Source organism: Protomyctophum parallelum, assembly GCF_964188405.1.
Source record: "Protomyctophum parallelum genome assembly, chromosome: 5".
Classification (NCBI taxonomy): Eukaryota; Metazoa; Chordata; class Actinopteri; order Myctophiformes; family Myctophidae; genus Protomyctophum; species Protomyctophum parallelum.
The window spans coordinates 26623815-26638818 of NC_139702.1; the positions used below are offsets into that span (position 1 = coordinate 26623815).

Sequence of the window (15004 nt, forward strand, 5' to 3'; positions counted from 1 at the left end):
GGTACAGAAAATTATAAAATGATCACTAAGCCCACATACAATAACCCCTTTCTTGGAGATTCTGGATTTGTCCGAGGTCAGAATGAGATCAATGACAGTTTGATGAATTCCTGTTCTGTTCTTTGAAGTGTATATTTGTACGTCTCTAAATGTTTTGACGAATTGAACAAGGTGGACCCTCTTGTGTAATGCTTAATTGGGTTGTCCACTCACAGTTAACAGTCTTTGTATTGAGTTTATGCTTGAAATGTACTGTAATTCTGCAAACTGTTAATAAATATTTCAATCAATCAATCAATCAATACAATAGGGTTTTTTTTTGTTTTTGTGTAGCTAATCAGTAGCACAGACAGAGAGAAGCAAAGCTCCAAGGCAGGATTTTAGCCAACGAACTATAAGCCCACAACAACCTGTCGTGATGCAGGTTTTACATCCTTCCTCCTTTGAACCATTCGGTATTAATAATACTGAACGACATCTGTGGGAACCAATCAGTGGAAGCTACACAGACGCTGTGAGCCAATCGGATACATGTATCTGTTGTGTGGGCGGGACATGCGGGGAGAGCCGCACAGATGATACAGGAGCCATTGATGCTGTGCGTTTGAGGGAGACAAGTTTGCACCATTTCACCGATATTACGGATATTTAACCAAGCGAAACGATGGTTTATCACTCGTTTGCCCTACCGATGATCTGTTTCACGACGTTATGGGGCCTGGTGGGCGTCGTGGCCCCTTTTCTAGTGCCTAAAGGACCCAACCGGGGGTAGGTACCGTAAACTATACCGTTACAACATTGCGGTCATTGAATTGATTGTGCGGCCTTTTTTTTTACTGTTTATACGTGACGTTTTTGCGTTATATTATATTATGCATTATTATGTTCATTGCTAAACAGTGGATATATTTTGTGAGCATTGGTTTATTGAAAATAAATATTCGGGTTGTACGATGTAGTAGGGTTGGATTGATGTCACGACGTTAGGGCCCCGACCGTGCTGCGCCTCATCCTTCACATCATCATCAACATCACCGAGAACACCTAGCCCAAGATCTTTTTCCCCGATTCTGACGATATCGCTCAAAACCGTTGTTAAGTTTTTCACTGTCAGTGGACCAACACTATGCACATATAACATGGCCTAAATCATCACCGTGTAGTTTTGGCTCTGTGGGCAGGTGCCAAGTGCTGCTGGAAAAGGAAAATCAGCATCAACATAAAGCTTGTCAATGTACGGAGGCACACAGTGCTGTCAAATATCATAATAGATGGTTGTGTTGAGACATGACAAAACACAGTGATGATTTAGGCAATGTTATCTGCATGGTGTTGGTCCACTGACAGTGAAAAACTTAACAATGGTTTCAGTATGTTGACAAGCTTCATGGAGATGCTAATTTTCTTTCCCAGCTAGATTTGGCAAATGCTGCTGCATGCCCACAGAGCCAAAACTACTAGTAACTGGTGTACTGACCATGGTGTTACTGTGCTTAACTGACCAGTCAACTGGCCTGACCTGAACCCCACAGAGAATCTAGGTTGTATTGTCAAGAAGAGGAATGTGTGACATGAGACTGAACAATACACATTCAATTACGGATGTTATCGAAGCAAACCTGGGCTTCCATAACACCTCAACAGTGCCACAGGCTGATCACCTCCATGCCACGCCCCATTGATGAAATAATTTCTTCAAAAGTAGCCCAGACCAAGTATTAACTGCATACATTAATATACGTTTCAGATGGTCGACATTTCTCGTTAAAAAAACATTTCTTTCTGTGGTCTCGTAAAATATTCTAATCAATTGAGATAGGATTTTTAGATTTTCATGAGCTGTACGCCATAATCATCAAGATTAAAACGGGGAAAAAAAGGTTTTAAATACTTCACTTTATGCACAATTAATTGAGAATATATGAAAGTTTAACTTTTTGAATTTTATTACAGAAGAAAACGAACTTCTACAAAATATTCTAATTCAGTGAGATGGAGTTGTGTGTGTGTGTGTGTGTGTGTGTGTGTGTGTGTGTGTGTGTGTGTGTGTGTGTGTGGTGTGTGTGTGCGCGTGTGCGTGTGTGTGTGTGTGTGTGTGTGTGTGTGTGTGTGTGTGTGTGTTTGTGTGTGTGTGTAGGACTGACCGGTTGTGTTTTTCTCCTCACAGGGTCATCATCACCAGTTTAATACTAACAGCAGTCTGCTGCTACCTGTTGTGAGTATAAATGTTTGTCCCCGGTCCTCTTGTTTGTGTTGGCAACAGTATATGAACTGTGTGTGTGTATACGTCAAAACAACCTGAACGAATAAATACAGTATACAATGACATGACACACTGAACAGAACACACACTGAACTGATGCTGAACTGACCACTTTGTCTGATACCAAACGAGTCGCCCATTTACCAACTCGCCCTGCGGGAGTACAGCCGGCGGAACTGCTCAGCCTCAGACTGTTTCTGTTAGTTTTAGTCGTATTTTCATCATCTGAAATGTTTTTTTATTAGTGTAGTTTTAGTCGACTAAATATCATAAGCTTATACTAGACTAAATCTACAGTTGATTGGCATCGTAAAGACTGATCCTACTCTTGGTTAGCATGCTGAAATTAGCCGATCTACAAGCTCACAATGTGTGATGTGACCGTTGTGAGCTTAATTATTTCGTTTGTTTATTTCGTTTTTGTCAGTGGAAAAAGCCAGTCGACGAACATCTTTCGTCATAGGTCTGTGAAATCAACACTGATGCACTGACAGCCTCACACTTGAACGGTTAAACCTAACGTTATTCCTAACCCTTAACCTCAGTAAAACTATGCCTAAACCTAACCCTATCCCCAAACTTAACCCCAGTAAAACTATGCCTAACCCTAAACATATATTTCTAACCTTATTCTCAGTAAAACAAAATAAAGAATGCAAGAACCGCCGCACCGAGCGGTCGGTGTGAGGTGGGCGGTAAAAAGCGAGGGTGAGATGGATTACGGGCGACGGTACCTACCTACTACCTGATATACCCTCCGTCTCTGAGGGTGAAAACCTCGTGTCAAAAACTGTTACTTTTCAAAAGCATCAACGGTAGCAGTCAGATCACATGCAAGCTCGAACCGCTTCGCGGCGCTTTTGTGTGACGCTGTAGTGTGATCAAGTAGGGCAATGATTGATTTATGAGAAAACACCCAACAGCAACAAAATGCTAGAGCTACACAATCGTTTTTGAGTGGTGCAACCACTCCAAGGAACAGCAATGTCCGTGTCCGCCTATGTGTTCACCTCATAGAGTATTAAAAGGATAGAGACTGATCTGGCGCGAAGCTCTGCCCCCTCCGCTATTCATGTCAGTGGAAGTTGCTCAGTGGCGTTTTGAAGCACCCGGAAGGACCGTCTACTTCCGCCTTTTTTCGCCGATTCAGAATTTGGGCACCACATTTTGGTGCCCAAATGCGGAAGGGCAGCTGGGCTTTAACATTGAGCGCTCGGTTGCACGGGGTTTCCTCGTCAAGAATCCACGGGTCCGCCTGTAGTCCTTCCTCTTACCACCACCTCTTACCCAGCGCTTCAACATTGGAGTGCCTAGCTGGCCCCTTGGTTCACCTATGACCTATGTGTTCACCTATGTATGTGTTAATGAGCACCATAATGAGCACCAGTAGGGGCGCTGTTTGCCAGAAACAGAGAGAGAGAGACAGTGCTGCACTGTTGCCTGCTAATGAGAGAGAGAGATAGAGAGAGAGAGAGGAGATGGGGAGTTGCACCACTAGTTTCTAGCCCTACATGTAATGTTGTGATCGGAGCAATCTGTCACTGTCAGTATTGTGAAGCTATAATAGAATGGTTTGATTTAATACTCAAGCAGCTACGTATACGTATACTTATTTGACTTAAGGCACAGATTATACAATATGCTTCAGTTGACAAAATACTTTGTTTATTTAACTTATCGTTTCCGTTGGCTTTAAACCTCATACAGTACAGCCTATATGTCCAAAACAGTTAGCCTACTTTTCAGGATTCAAATAAATAAAGTAGCAAAAGTAGCAGATCCTCAAGCTCGAAACCGCATTTAATTTCTTCGTTCCTGCACCTTTCAAAATAAAACCCTTTTTTGTCCCGGGGTCCGTTACAGATTCTGCTCGTGCCCGACAGCAACGTTATATGTATTCTCACTCTCTCTCTCTCTCTCTCTCTCTCTCTCCCTCTCTGCCCTGCTCTCTTGCTTGCTTTTCTTTCGCTCTGTCTGTCTCACTCTCTCCCTCTCCCTCTCTCTCTGTCTCCGTCTCTGTCTCCGACAGCTGGTTGATAGCTATCCTGGCCCAGACCAACCCTCTGTTTGGACCTCAGCTGAAGAACGAGACCATATGGTATCTGCTCTACTTCTGGGAGTAAAACACAGGTGAGTTCTCTTCAATACAAAAGGGAACTTCATAATTACATCATTATGTTATTGTGTTCAGAGCTGTGGGGGACCCTGTGACAATTATAAGAACTCTTTGTCTCGGATTTTGAAAACAAAGCAATAGTGCCTCATCAAAGTTGGTGTTATGACTATATATTATCCATTACTTGCATGAGAGGGGAAGAGGTGGTGGAGTTAGTTGCTTTAGCAGATAGTTTGAGGGTCCAATGAAGTTATGAGTTTTTTTTTACTACTTTAAAATAACACACAGACGTGTTATTTCAATAATATTTCAATAGCGATGATTTATGCAAAAAAAACAAAAGAAAACCTCAAAATTGGTTCCTCCCGACAGCAACGATAATGGAAACACTGGTCAGGGCATTCCACATTCCGGTGGCAGAGCAGTAGAATGAGAACATGTCCATGTTTGTTCTATATCTGGGTGGTACCAGATCACGGTCGCTCCCTCTGGTGTTGGGCTGTGGGTGTCACTCACTCTGGAGAAGTAGTTTGTTATGAGGGTACTGAGGGCAATGCATCTTTGACTTTAATCCCAGTGATATTTATTTTCTTGTGCTTGTTATAAGTTACAATGGATAAACTAAACGTGTAAATCTCTCCCTCCCTCTCTCCCTATCTTTTTCTCTGTCTGTCTGTCTGTCTGTCTGTCTGTCTGTCTGTCTGTCTGTCTGTCTGTCTTCCAGGAGGACCATGGTGTTATGTGGGGAACATGTCTTGTGTCATTCCATCCTGGTTGCTGGATTAAGGTTCAACATGACTCCTAAACCCTGATCTCTGACCCTCACTGCCTCCATTTCCTCATTATGTTTTGTTATTATGGTGACCATTAGGCTGGCCTAATGGTCACTATTAGGTTGGCTTAACCACTTGAACCCTGTTCTGGGGCGAAACTTCTGCCTGAAATAGCAGATCTTACAAGCTCACAATGCGTCGCCCTGCGATTCATTGTGAGCTTGTACATTGGCTATTTGTTGGGGCCAAAGCGATTGATGTATGGGGGGGGGGGGGGGGGGGGAGAGAAGACATAGCCAACTCATGTTCAGTTTACTAAGTATAGATGGTTTAAGTGGTTAATGTTCACTGTTAGGCTGGCTTAATGGTCAGTCAGACGATGACAGAACAGACAAGACGGTCACCTTTTTCCTCCCCAAGGAAACCTTTGTGAATATTTAGGATAATGTATGCTAAATAGTAATTTATAAAGTCTGTTATGAGGTGACTCATAACAAACACATAGTTCATTCTATTTCCTTTAAAAAATGCACACACACTATTTGACCTTGTAGAATAGAATATAAATCATTTCATAGTTGGCCGTTTTGAGTACAAGTGCTATGGCTTCATCATGTCATATCAATATTAGTTATTGAGGCAAACAATTCTTTTTTGTTATTGTTATTGAGAGACATGTAGACGGTTCATTAACCAGTTACTGTAGGTATGGTAAAGTCTTGTGCTCCAGAAGACGCTAAGGCCTGATATATACGTAGGCAACATGACGCATTGTTTTGCTATTTCTTTGGCACCACGCTTGACAAATCAAGCTTGAAAGAATGCTCTCCTGGATTGGTGAGGACGGTGCTGGTTGTCGCAGATCCAGATGAATATAAGGTTTCTATACACTTAGGTAATTGCTGACAATACTCTTAAGATTAATTTGTACTTCACTCCACTATACTGCATGCACAGTGGTGAAGTTTGCCCAAAACAACCGATTTTCAAGCTAACAATGTGTCGCACCGCAACACTGTCAGACTCTCGAGTATTGTTCAGATTTATGCAATGTGTAGAAAGGCAAAACTAAAGGATAAAACTTTCCTTGTCACTGTCACTGAACAGTAGAACTACCTGGGTCATGGTTTATAAAAGGGTGATGATCGTAACGAGCACCCCAGTCCGTCACCTGTACAAAAATCTACTTATATTGACATGAGTTAGTTAATCTAAACTAAGTAGAAATCTACAGAACGGCAGTGAAAACATCAAAGGCAAATACACAAACGAATATGTTGAAAACAGCAGCCTGAACAAGAAACTACAGACACCTACAGTATTATGCAATCCTCATGTCAAGGGAGTTCGAGTTCACCTATATCTCAACTTTAGTGACTCATAATTACATGATTTTAGTCTCCATCTTTGTAATGGTAGAAGTTGCATCTAAACAAGCACGTACACCGTCTGTAAAAACCTGGCGGCCCACGGTATGTCTCACAATTGATTATATTTAGCTTATAATAACATCTTGTTATCAGTCCTTGCTCTCTGGCTGCTGATTTGGGTGTGAAACTGAATTGTTCGGGCAAGACTTTGCCATATCCCAACCGATTCTGGGTGGGAACCCCTTTTGGTGTTTTAACTAAGCATTATGTTATACTTTAGCTATTGAAAAATAGCAGATCTACAAGCTCATAGCGCGCCACCGAGTGGCGCACTACAAGCTTGTAGGTCTGCTATTTTAGAAAAATCGTGAAAATGCGGCACAAATCTTTGAATATTTATTCTTTCAGATGACTTTTTTATTTTATTTCGACGTCAGGCCTAAATGATCAACAGACTTGGTATTCTGTTAGTGTACTGTACATGTTCATCATTCATTTGTAGCTGTAGCTGAAAAGCAATGCAATCCTATTTATTTTAGATTTCGTTATATTGTTTACATTTTACCTACAGTATATATGTTGCTGTCATCAGGGAATGTGCATTTTGTGAGTGTTTTAAGTGTATTTATTTTGATCAGAAGACTACATGAATAATTGAACTGTAATTAGCTTACAGTATGTCAACTCATTTTTGCTGCATAGTTATTGTTATATATATTGTGTGTGTGTGTGTGTGTGTGTGTGTGTGTGTGTGTGTGTGTGTGTGTGTGTGTGTGTGTGTGTGTGTGTGTGTGTGTGTGTGTGTGTGTGTGTGTGCGTGCGTGCGTGCGTGCGTGCGTGCGTGCGTGCGTGCGTGCGTGTATTCACGTTAGTACACCTGCCATGAGAATTTCCCTGTAGTGTAAATTGTAAAAGGACTTTCCTCTCCACTCTAGAGACCACTTGAAACATCTTCAGAATGAGAAACCTCTTTCACTTTCCCACAACACAAGCAATCCTACGATTGTGGAGTTCCTCCTCGTTGCCATGGTGATCTCTTAATCCTCGCTGGTGATCAAATCTTGTGCGGAGCGTTGTTGCGCGTTTGTTTACAGTTACGCTATGGGTGTGCGTCATAGTGCGGTCGGTTTGTACATATTCAACCGTGATTGTTTGTCTACACGTCAGTATTATAGGGTGAGCATGGGCACTGCAGTACTGGCCAAAAAGTATATATTTTTAATGTCATACATTTTGTGTCGTGGTCCTGTGTATTTGAGTGAGTGAGTTGTTATGGCTGTAGAACACCCAGTTTTAGGGGTGTAGGTCCCCCAGGGGAGCTATACCCAATACTAATAAGGGCTCTACAGATGGGGATCAACGATGCCTGGTTTGGATCAGCGGTGGGTCGCACTGTGCTTTGATTGATTGATTGATTGATTGATTGATTGAATACTTCATTAGTCTTAAACGGCACTGTGGTAGAGTAAGACATTAAGGCTAAAGGGATAACAAAAATGTTCTGGGGACTTGTTTCCCTTGTGGTTGTGGTCCCGTGCATTCAATTCATCAACACTGCATACAAATGTAACACGATAATACACGCCATACAGACGGCACGGTACACCTGCTTCAGCGCTGTCAACTCATGTCCTGACCATCACGTGCAAAAAAAGGTTCACCACAATTCAGCTCTCGTCTGTGTGTGTGTGTGTGTGTGTGTCTGAAACGAGCACAAACGTGACGGTTTCACACCAGTGTTCCCCACATGTTGCTCTGCCTGTCAGATTGCCCGTGCCTCTCTACCATTGGAAATGAATTATATGTCACTGTCAGTTGCTCCCCGTCTGCAGAGGCCTAAAGTCTTGGCACCGTATGGTGCTTAAAAGGTACAATCATCCACTAAATTGTACAGTATGTTGTGTCCCTCGTACCTCATTATATGAAATAACACATAACATTTTGCCCTAAAGGCTAGTTATAGTTGTAAATCAGTCCCTGCTAGCCGGTGATATTGCTGAACTGCCTCGACAACAAAAGAAATATATATACTGTATATATACTGTATATCTATGATATGAAGTTGTCCCGTGGTCTGGTTTCAGTTTGACCAGCTTTTGTTTTCCTGATGCTCTCTAGGCGGCTCAGCTGATCCTAGAGCAGCTCCAACCACTACCACTCATAGACGGTAACAGGAACGCTCGCCCCCCAAAACACGTCCGTCCCCATTTTTTTTTTACCAAAACATCCGGTGCAGAACACTCGCCCGGAACACACACTCGTGGCCACTCGTGGCTGAAAGTCCGCTTCAGATGACTCGGTGCCGTTCGAGTAATGTCCTGTTGGGGGACAGAATGGTAAATCGTTGCGGTACCGACCACTGGATTCGACCCGGGGTGATTGTATTTGGGGTCGACTGTTCATGTATTCAACTAGACTAGTTCCCTAAAACCCCTCAACCCCACCTCAACACCCCTTACCTCTCCAAGACTCATTTTGCTTCAGCCAAAAATAATCCAAATCGATATATATATACAGCTACTTTTAGAAAGACCAAATTATGTTGTATCTTTCCTTTAAGCCTAATTTATACGTTGTTGTTTTTAGCGGTGTCGCTCGCCAAAAAGAACAGATTTAATCTGTTTGTTTTATATATAAATTCTCCATAGCTGTGGTGGTGGGATGTTATCATTGCACAGGAGGTCAGCTTGAAACGGCTGTAGAACAGGAATGCATAGCGTGTTTTTTACAAATCCATAGGCCGTTAAACAAGCTTGGGGAAAAAAAAACGTGGGACCCTGTGTAAACTTCCTGTTTGCATTTGATATGTTTGTTTTTTCTTATATGTCTGACTCCACGGAGCGGAGGTTCAAACTTTATGATCACCATGGTAACAAAAACGATATCCACATAGATGTGAGTGTTTGTGGTGCTGGAACTGAAAGGATTCTGAGGTTTTGACTGTTTGCCTAATTTATACTCTGTTGTCGCACGGCGGTCGGTGTCCCTCGCTGGAGATATCAGATCTACAAGCTCACAACGTGTCACATCGCTTGTATAGGGTTGGGATCCGGAACCGGAGGGACCGGATCAAACATTGTGGAACCGGAATCGGTTCCATCACATTTGTAACTGTTCCCGGAACCGTTTTTTATCACACTGGCAGATCTGGTATGCGGACTTCGCGTCTGCTGTACAATTACAATACCGGTGGTTCTCATACCTCTTTTATTTCAAAGGAGAGTGTACAAATGGAACCAAATGGACCCGTAAGAGTCCATTTGTTTCCATTTGGACACTCAGAGTTACAGACCTGTGAGGGTCCATTTAGAACCCCCAATAGGAATAGTTTAATGGACCATTAAGAGGGAATCGTTAAGGAACCGTCCGGAATCGTTTAAAATACTAAACGATCCCAACCCTAATCACTTGTCGGTCGGCTGTTTCCGGCACGTGACACTGGATGAGGCTCTTGTGTCGGTGTGAAATAAATGTATAATATATAATAGAGGTTACATGTCTTAATATGTGAAAGCCCCAATAAACAAAACTGCTATGTCTGGTATGACTTCCCTGCTCTGTGACCATGCAAGGCCTGTGACTATAGGCCTTTGATGCTTAACCTTTTTGAGTGGTGCAACCACTCCAAGGAACAGCTTTGTCCGTGTTCACCTATGTGTTCACCTCTTAGAGTATATATGAATAGAGATGGCATCCGAGTTCTCCTTCCATCCACTTGCATTAAGTTGCTCAAAAGCGCATGAGGCGATTTCACTCCTCCTTCCGGGTAGGAACAGAGTGCATTCTAGGATGTATTGCAATAGTGTTTGGGCCCAAACACATGAACGCGCTGCCGTTGAACATGCACGAACGCGCACGAGCGTGTGTCCATCGTGAACGTGCACAATGATAGTCAACGGACCAGCGCGTTCATGTGTTTGGGCCCACGCTGCAATACCAAATTCGACCACTATGTCCATTTCGCCTCAGGGTTTCCTCTGGGTGCCGTCTCTATTCATATATATTCTAAGGTTCACCTATGTGACTATGAGCACCAGTGGTATGACTATTAGTACCAGTAGGGGCGCTGTTTGCCAGAAACAGAGAGAGAGAGATAGTGCTGCAATGTTGCCTGCTAATGAGAGAGAGAGAGAGGAGGGGGGAGTTGCACCACGGGTGTGATTTTCTTTCAAGGTCTTGAAAGTATTTGTATTGTAACTTTAGAAATGTGCAGATACCCTGTAAACATAGTGTTTGAGTGAGAAAACAACATTGCACATTAATCATCTGGGGACCCCATAAAATAATTTGGGGACCCCCTGCTAGACCCGCTAAAATAGGACAGGAGCCCCGACTAAGTATAGACCCCTGGGGGCCCAAACAACTCAGAAGCGACAGCGCCCGTCAGCTAGGTCAGGGGTTCTCAACGTTTTTGGCCGGGGACCCCCGGAAATGCTTTGGCAATGTGTCGGGACCCTCGCCCCGCCCCCTCCCGACCCCCAATATTGACTGCTACAATAACCTTAATAATAGAGACAATATACACCATAAATAAATACTGAAACCAGATATACATTAGGGAAGGTGTATGCATGTACTATAATGTAAACTCTTCATTTCCTTTTTCCAGCCATTCATTTTCTTTTCTTTTTTTTGGAAAATAATTTGGGGACCCCCCCAAAATAATTTGGCGACCCCCCGAGGGGTTGCGACCCACAGGTTGAGAACCCCTGAGCTAGGTAGCGAATGGTGACCACAGTGCATTGTCACAATAATGTTCAAATAACAGTTTCTTAACCCATTTAGACCTGAGACCGATTATGCCTTCTAAATCTGTGGTTCTCAAACTTTTTCATGTCAAGGACCCCCAAAATTATTATTTATTTATTTGGCCGCGGACCTCCCTCTGAAAATGTTCAAAACATTTTCAAGATTTAAATTTTTTTTCAAAAGTAGCACACGTACAGTACAAGCTTGTATTTTTGAGAAACACAGTTCTAAACCAATGTTCTAAATGAACCAATGTTCGAAAAAAACAAACAGATGCTTTCCCGGTTTTTAACGGGTTAAACAATTTTACTTGTCATAGTAATAACCATAATAATATGACCCAATTTGTAGTAATGCATTATATACTCATAAAGTAATATTTCATGACATTATGCATTAGTTATATAATGCGTTATCCTATGACTGCAGTTGTTGTAATTCAATATAAACATGCATGTATACAGACAGACCTATGCGCAGACACTGAAGCGGGCGCAGGTTTGATAGATTGAATGCTTTATTAAACAGAATGTAAACAGCGTGGGGTACAGTCAGACATTTGGGTTAAACGGATAACACACAGAAGTCCTATGGACTTGTTTCCATTGGGGTTCTACAGTATGTATTCAATTCATCAACATAGCATAAAAAAGAACCCCAAAATACATTATCCTCAACAAATATAAAACACTATGGGCTCCATCTTGTGCCATGCTTTATCCGCAAGTAATAAGCTTTAGAATTATGGAATTTAGGAGCTTCCACTATGCGTTAATGGTATCTTGCGGCCACTCAACCCACTATTCATTTAGCCGACTCCTATATCTGTAGGCGTGTTGATGCGCTTTCCCTATATTTGCTATCTTATGCACACAGGTTTAAGACAACGGAAAGTGCCTCTTCAAACCACCCCGAATGGCTCCTGATTTGGAGCTGCCTCAACGCAGAACATTCACTGCAGCTCAGAGGTCTCGTTCTCGTCTTAATTTCGCCAAAAATCTTTGTGATTGTGTCAATTCTGTGTGCTCATTGTGTTTAATTGTCTAGTCAATGAGTCAAAGAAGTTATTAGATTTGTGCCAAGGCACATCGTGCACGATTTCCTCGTTCAGTTTCATCACCCCATTACGCAGGAAATAGCCTATGTAATGGATTTAAATAATGTAAAATGCCCCATAATCAGTAACACTGATACTTGTGCATAGTTCAGTGCAAGTCTGTTTAATTAATCCGATTTCCCGAACTTCTGTTTTCGCTTGATACCCCCCCCCCCCCCCCACACCGGGAACCCCCACACGGAGTTGCAACACTCACTTCACGTGGGTGTGATTTTTTTTACGCAATACTAAATCCACAAATATCGGGCTGTATTTTGCATGTCTTAAGTACCAGGTCTTATTACTTAACTTAAGACCTGGATCAATGCCATTTGGCTATTCTGAGTGGCCAAAGAGCATTGACCACGCCTCCAGGTCTTAAGTTAAGTAATAAGACCTGGTACTTAAGACACGCAAAATACAGCTAAGGCTCCTGCCGCAAGATGGAGCCCTAAATTATATCGTATGCCATGCCTTACCCGCAAGCATTAACTATCATCCGTGAATTACACATTTAGGAGCTTCCACTATTCGTAAATGGTATCTTGCGGCCACTATACCCACTGTAGCCTACATTATGCCGATATTTGCGGGTGGAGGTGTGTCTGTAGGCGTGTTGATGCGCTTTCCCTATAATTGCTATCTTATGCACACATGTAGGTTTAGGACAACAGAAAGCCCCTCCTCAAAACACCCTAATGCGAATTCCGTTTAATAAAAGTGTGTGTGTGATAAAAGTGAGTGAGTGAGTGAGAGAGAGAGAGAGAATGTAATGTAATGGAGAGTACTAAACTGTACTGTAAAGAGGGAGGGGGCCCTTGATGAAGGAACTTGATCATGTTACCGTGGCGATTAGCGACAGGGATGATTATCACGCAACGCTCTCTCTCTCTCTCTCTCTCTCACACACACACACACACACACACACACACACACACACACACACACACACACAATGGCTCAGGTACACACACACACACACGCGCACACACGCACACAATGGCTCAGGTACACACACACACACACACACACACACACACACACACACACACACACACAGGTGATTCACATGGAAACACACCACTGATAGGATATCTATTGCTGCTTTGTAGGTAGGAATACGGTATAGTGCACTGATGGAACACCTCGCCACAAAGACACACACATCACGGCAGGGATTCTGAGAGCTTGCTGGTGGTACTTCAAAAGTCTCCACTCCCCTGGGCTCAGGAGTCTGGCAGCGGGCAATTCTGTCAGAACATCGCCTGTTACAACTCGAGAGCCGAGCTATCAAAGGAGGAGGGCTGCCTGCCGTATATCCCAGCGCTGCATGGGAAACAGGTAGGTGTTGCCTGTTTTTTTCCCCCCCACTCCTGTCTGCTATACTAGAAATGTGAAAAACAGTGCTGTGTGCTAGAAAGCAGGGTGGAAAAAGTCAGCCTCTGTGTAATAAAATCACACTTGTGTGAAGTGAGGGGCACCACATGATGTCATTTCTTGAAAGCCAGAGGTTGGAGGGGCTAGCGCGGCCCCCCAATAAATGCTGCACATTAGGAACTTAATACTTCCCCTGCCTGAGTTCATCTCCTCCAGCTGTGTCCCACAGATCGTTCTTGTTTAATAAGGGCAGAGAAAGAGAGGGATGGAGTGGAAGGAAGGGGAAAGAGCAAAAGAAAAGGAAGATTACAGATTAAAAAGTAAAACAATATAACAAAGTTTTGGTATTTAAAATGAAATGGATCTTTGGACTGTGAAATTAACAACAAATTTACAAACATAACTTCAAATACAAAGCTGTCGACAATGATACAAATCCTCAAATCATGAAAGCTGTGGAATAGCAGCGATAAAGCCTGAATAGCAGTGGTGAAAGACGACCAATCCTGAGATGCTGGGCAAGTGATGTTGGGCATGTAACCCTAAACCTAATGTGGTTTTCACCAGAGTCAGATATTTATGTCTGGAGCTGTGAGTGTGGACAACAAAGGCAAACGGTGTGACTGGCGAGTCGCGACGCAAGCTAGATATTATTTGTAGGCCTATTGGGTTTTACAGCTGGTCAAACATGTTTGTCATGATAAAGGTCAAAAGCTGATGATTTTTACTTGTAGGCCATGTGCCACCCTTGGCCTAATAAGGGTAAATAAATACCAGCCCTAATTCCTTCAGATCGAACAGCCCATATAGTGACTTAAGGAGTTCACCCCAAAAAGTATTCATTTTCTATCAATTGCACACCACATGAAGCCTCGAATTCACGGAGATGTTATATTTGTGTGTCTTATTCCTAAACCAATAATTATATGACCGGGTCAGGTTATCAAATTATTGGCTTATGCAAAAAAAACATTGTTTGAAAATAAGTCATTTTTGCCCCAAACGCCACTTTGAAAACCACTGGAATAAGCGGAGTACAATCTGAATAAGGCGAGATTCTTCATGGCATATACAGCATCAGAAATGTTCCACACGGATATTGATTCATACTGAGGTCTATTATTTGCGTGTTTGTGGTCTGTGTGCTGGCTTTTTCTGAATGGCTCTCTTTGGCCATTTCTGTCTGCTCTATACAACAACCCCCACACACACTCACGCGCACACACACACACACACACAGTTTTGTATTCCAAAGTAGTG

The 15004-nt window shown here is 42.7% G+C and overlaps 1 protein-coding gene across 1 annotated transcript; it reads left to right on the forward strand.

The window, feature by feature from the left end:
• Positions 1-590: 590 nt before the first annotated feature.
• Positions 591-5353, forward strand: atpv0e2 (ATPase H+ transporting V0 subunit e2). The gene is made up of 4 exons (XM_083765137.1): positions 591-768; positions 2168-2215; positions 4293-4393; positions 5104-5353. The coding sequence occupies exons 1-3, from the start codon at positions 665-667 to the stop codon at positions 4384-4386; spliced, it is 246 nt and encodes an 81-aa protein (XP_083621263.1). The 5' UTR covers positions 591-664; the 3' UTR covers positions 4387-4393; positions 5104-5353.
• The last annotated feature ends 9651 nt before the right edge of the window (positions 5354-15004 follow it).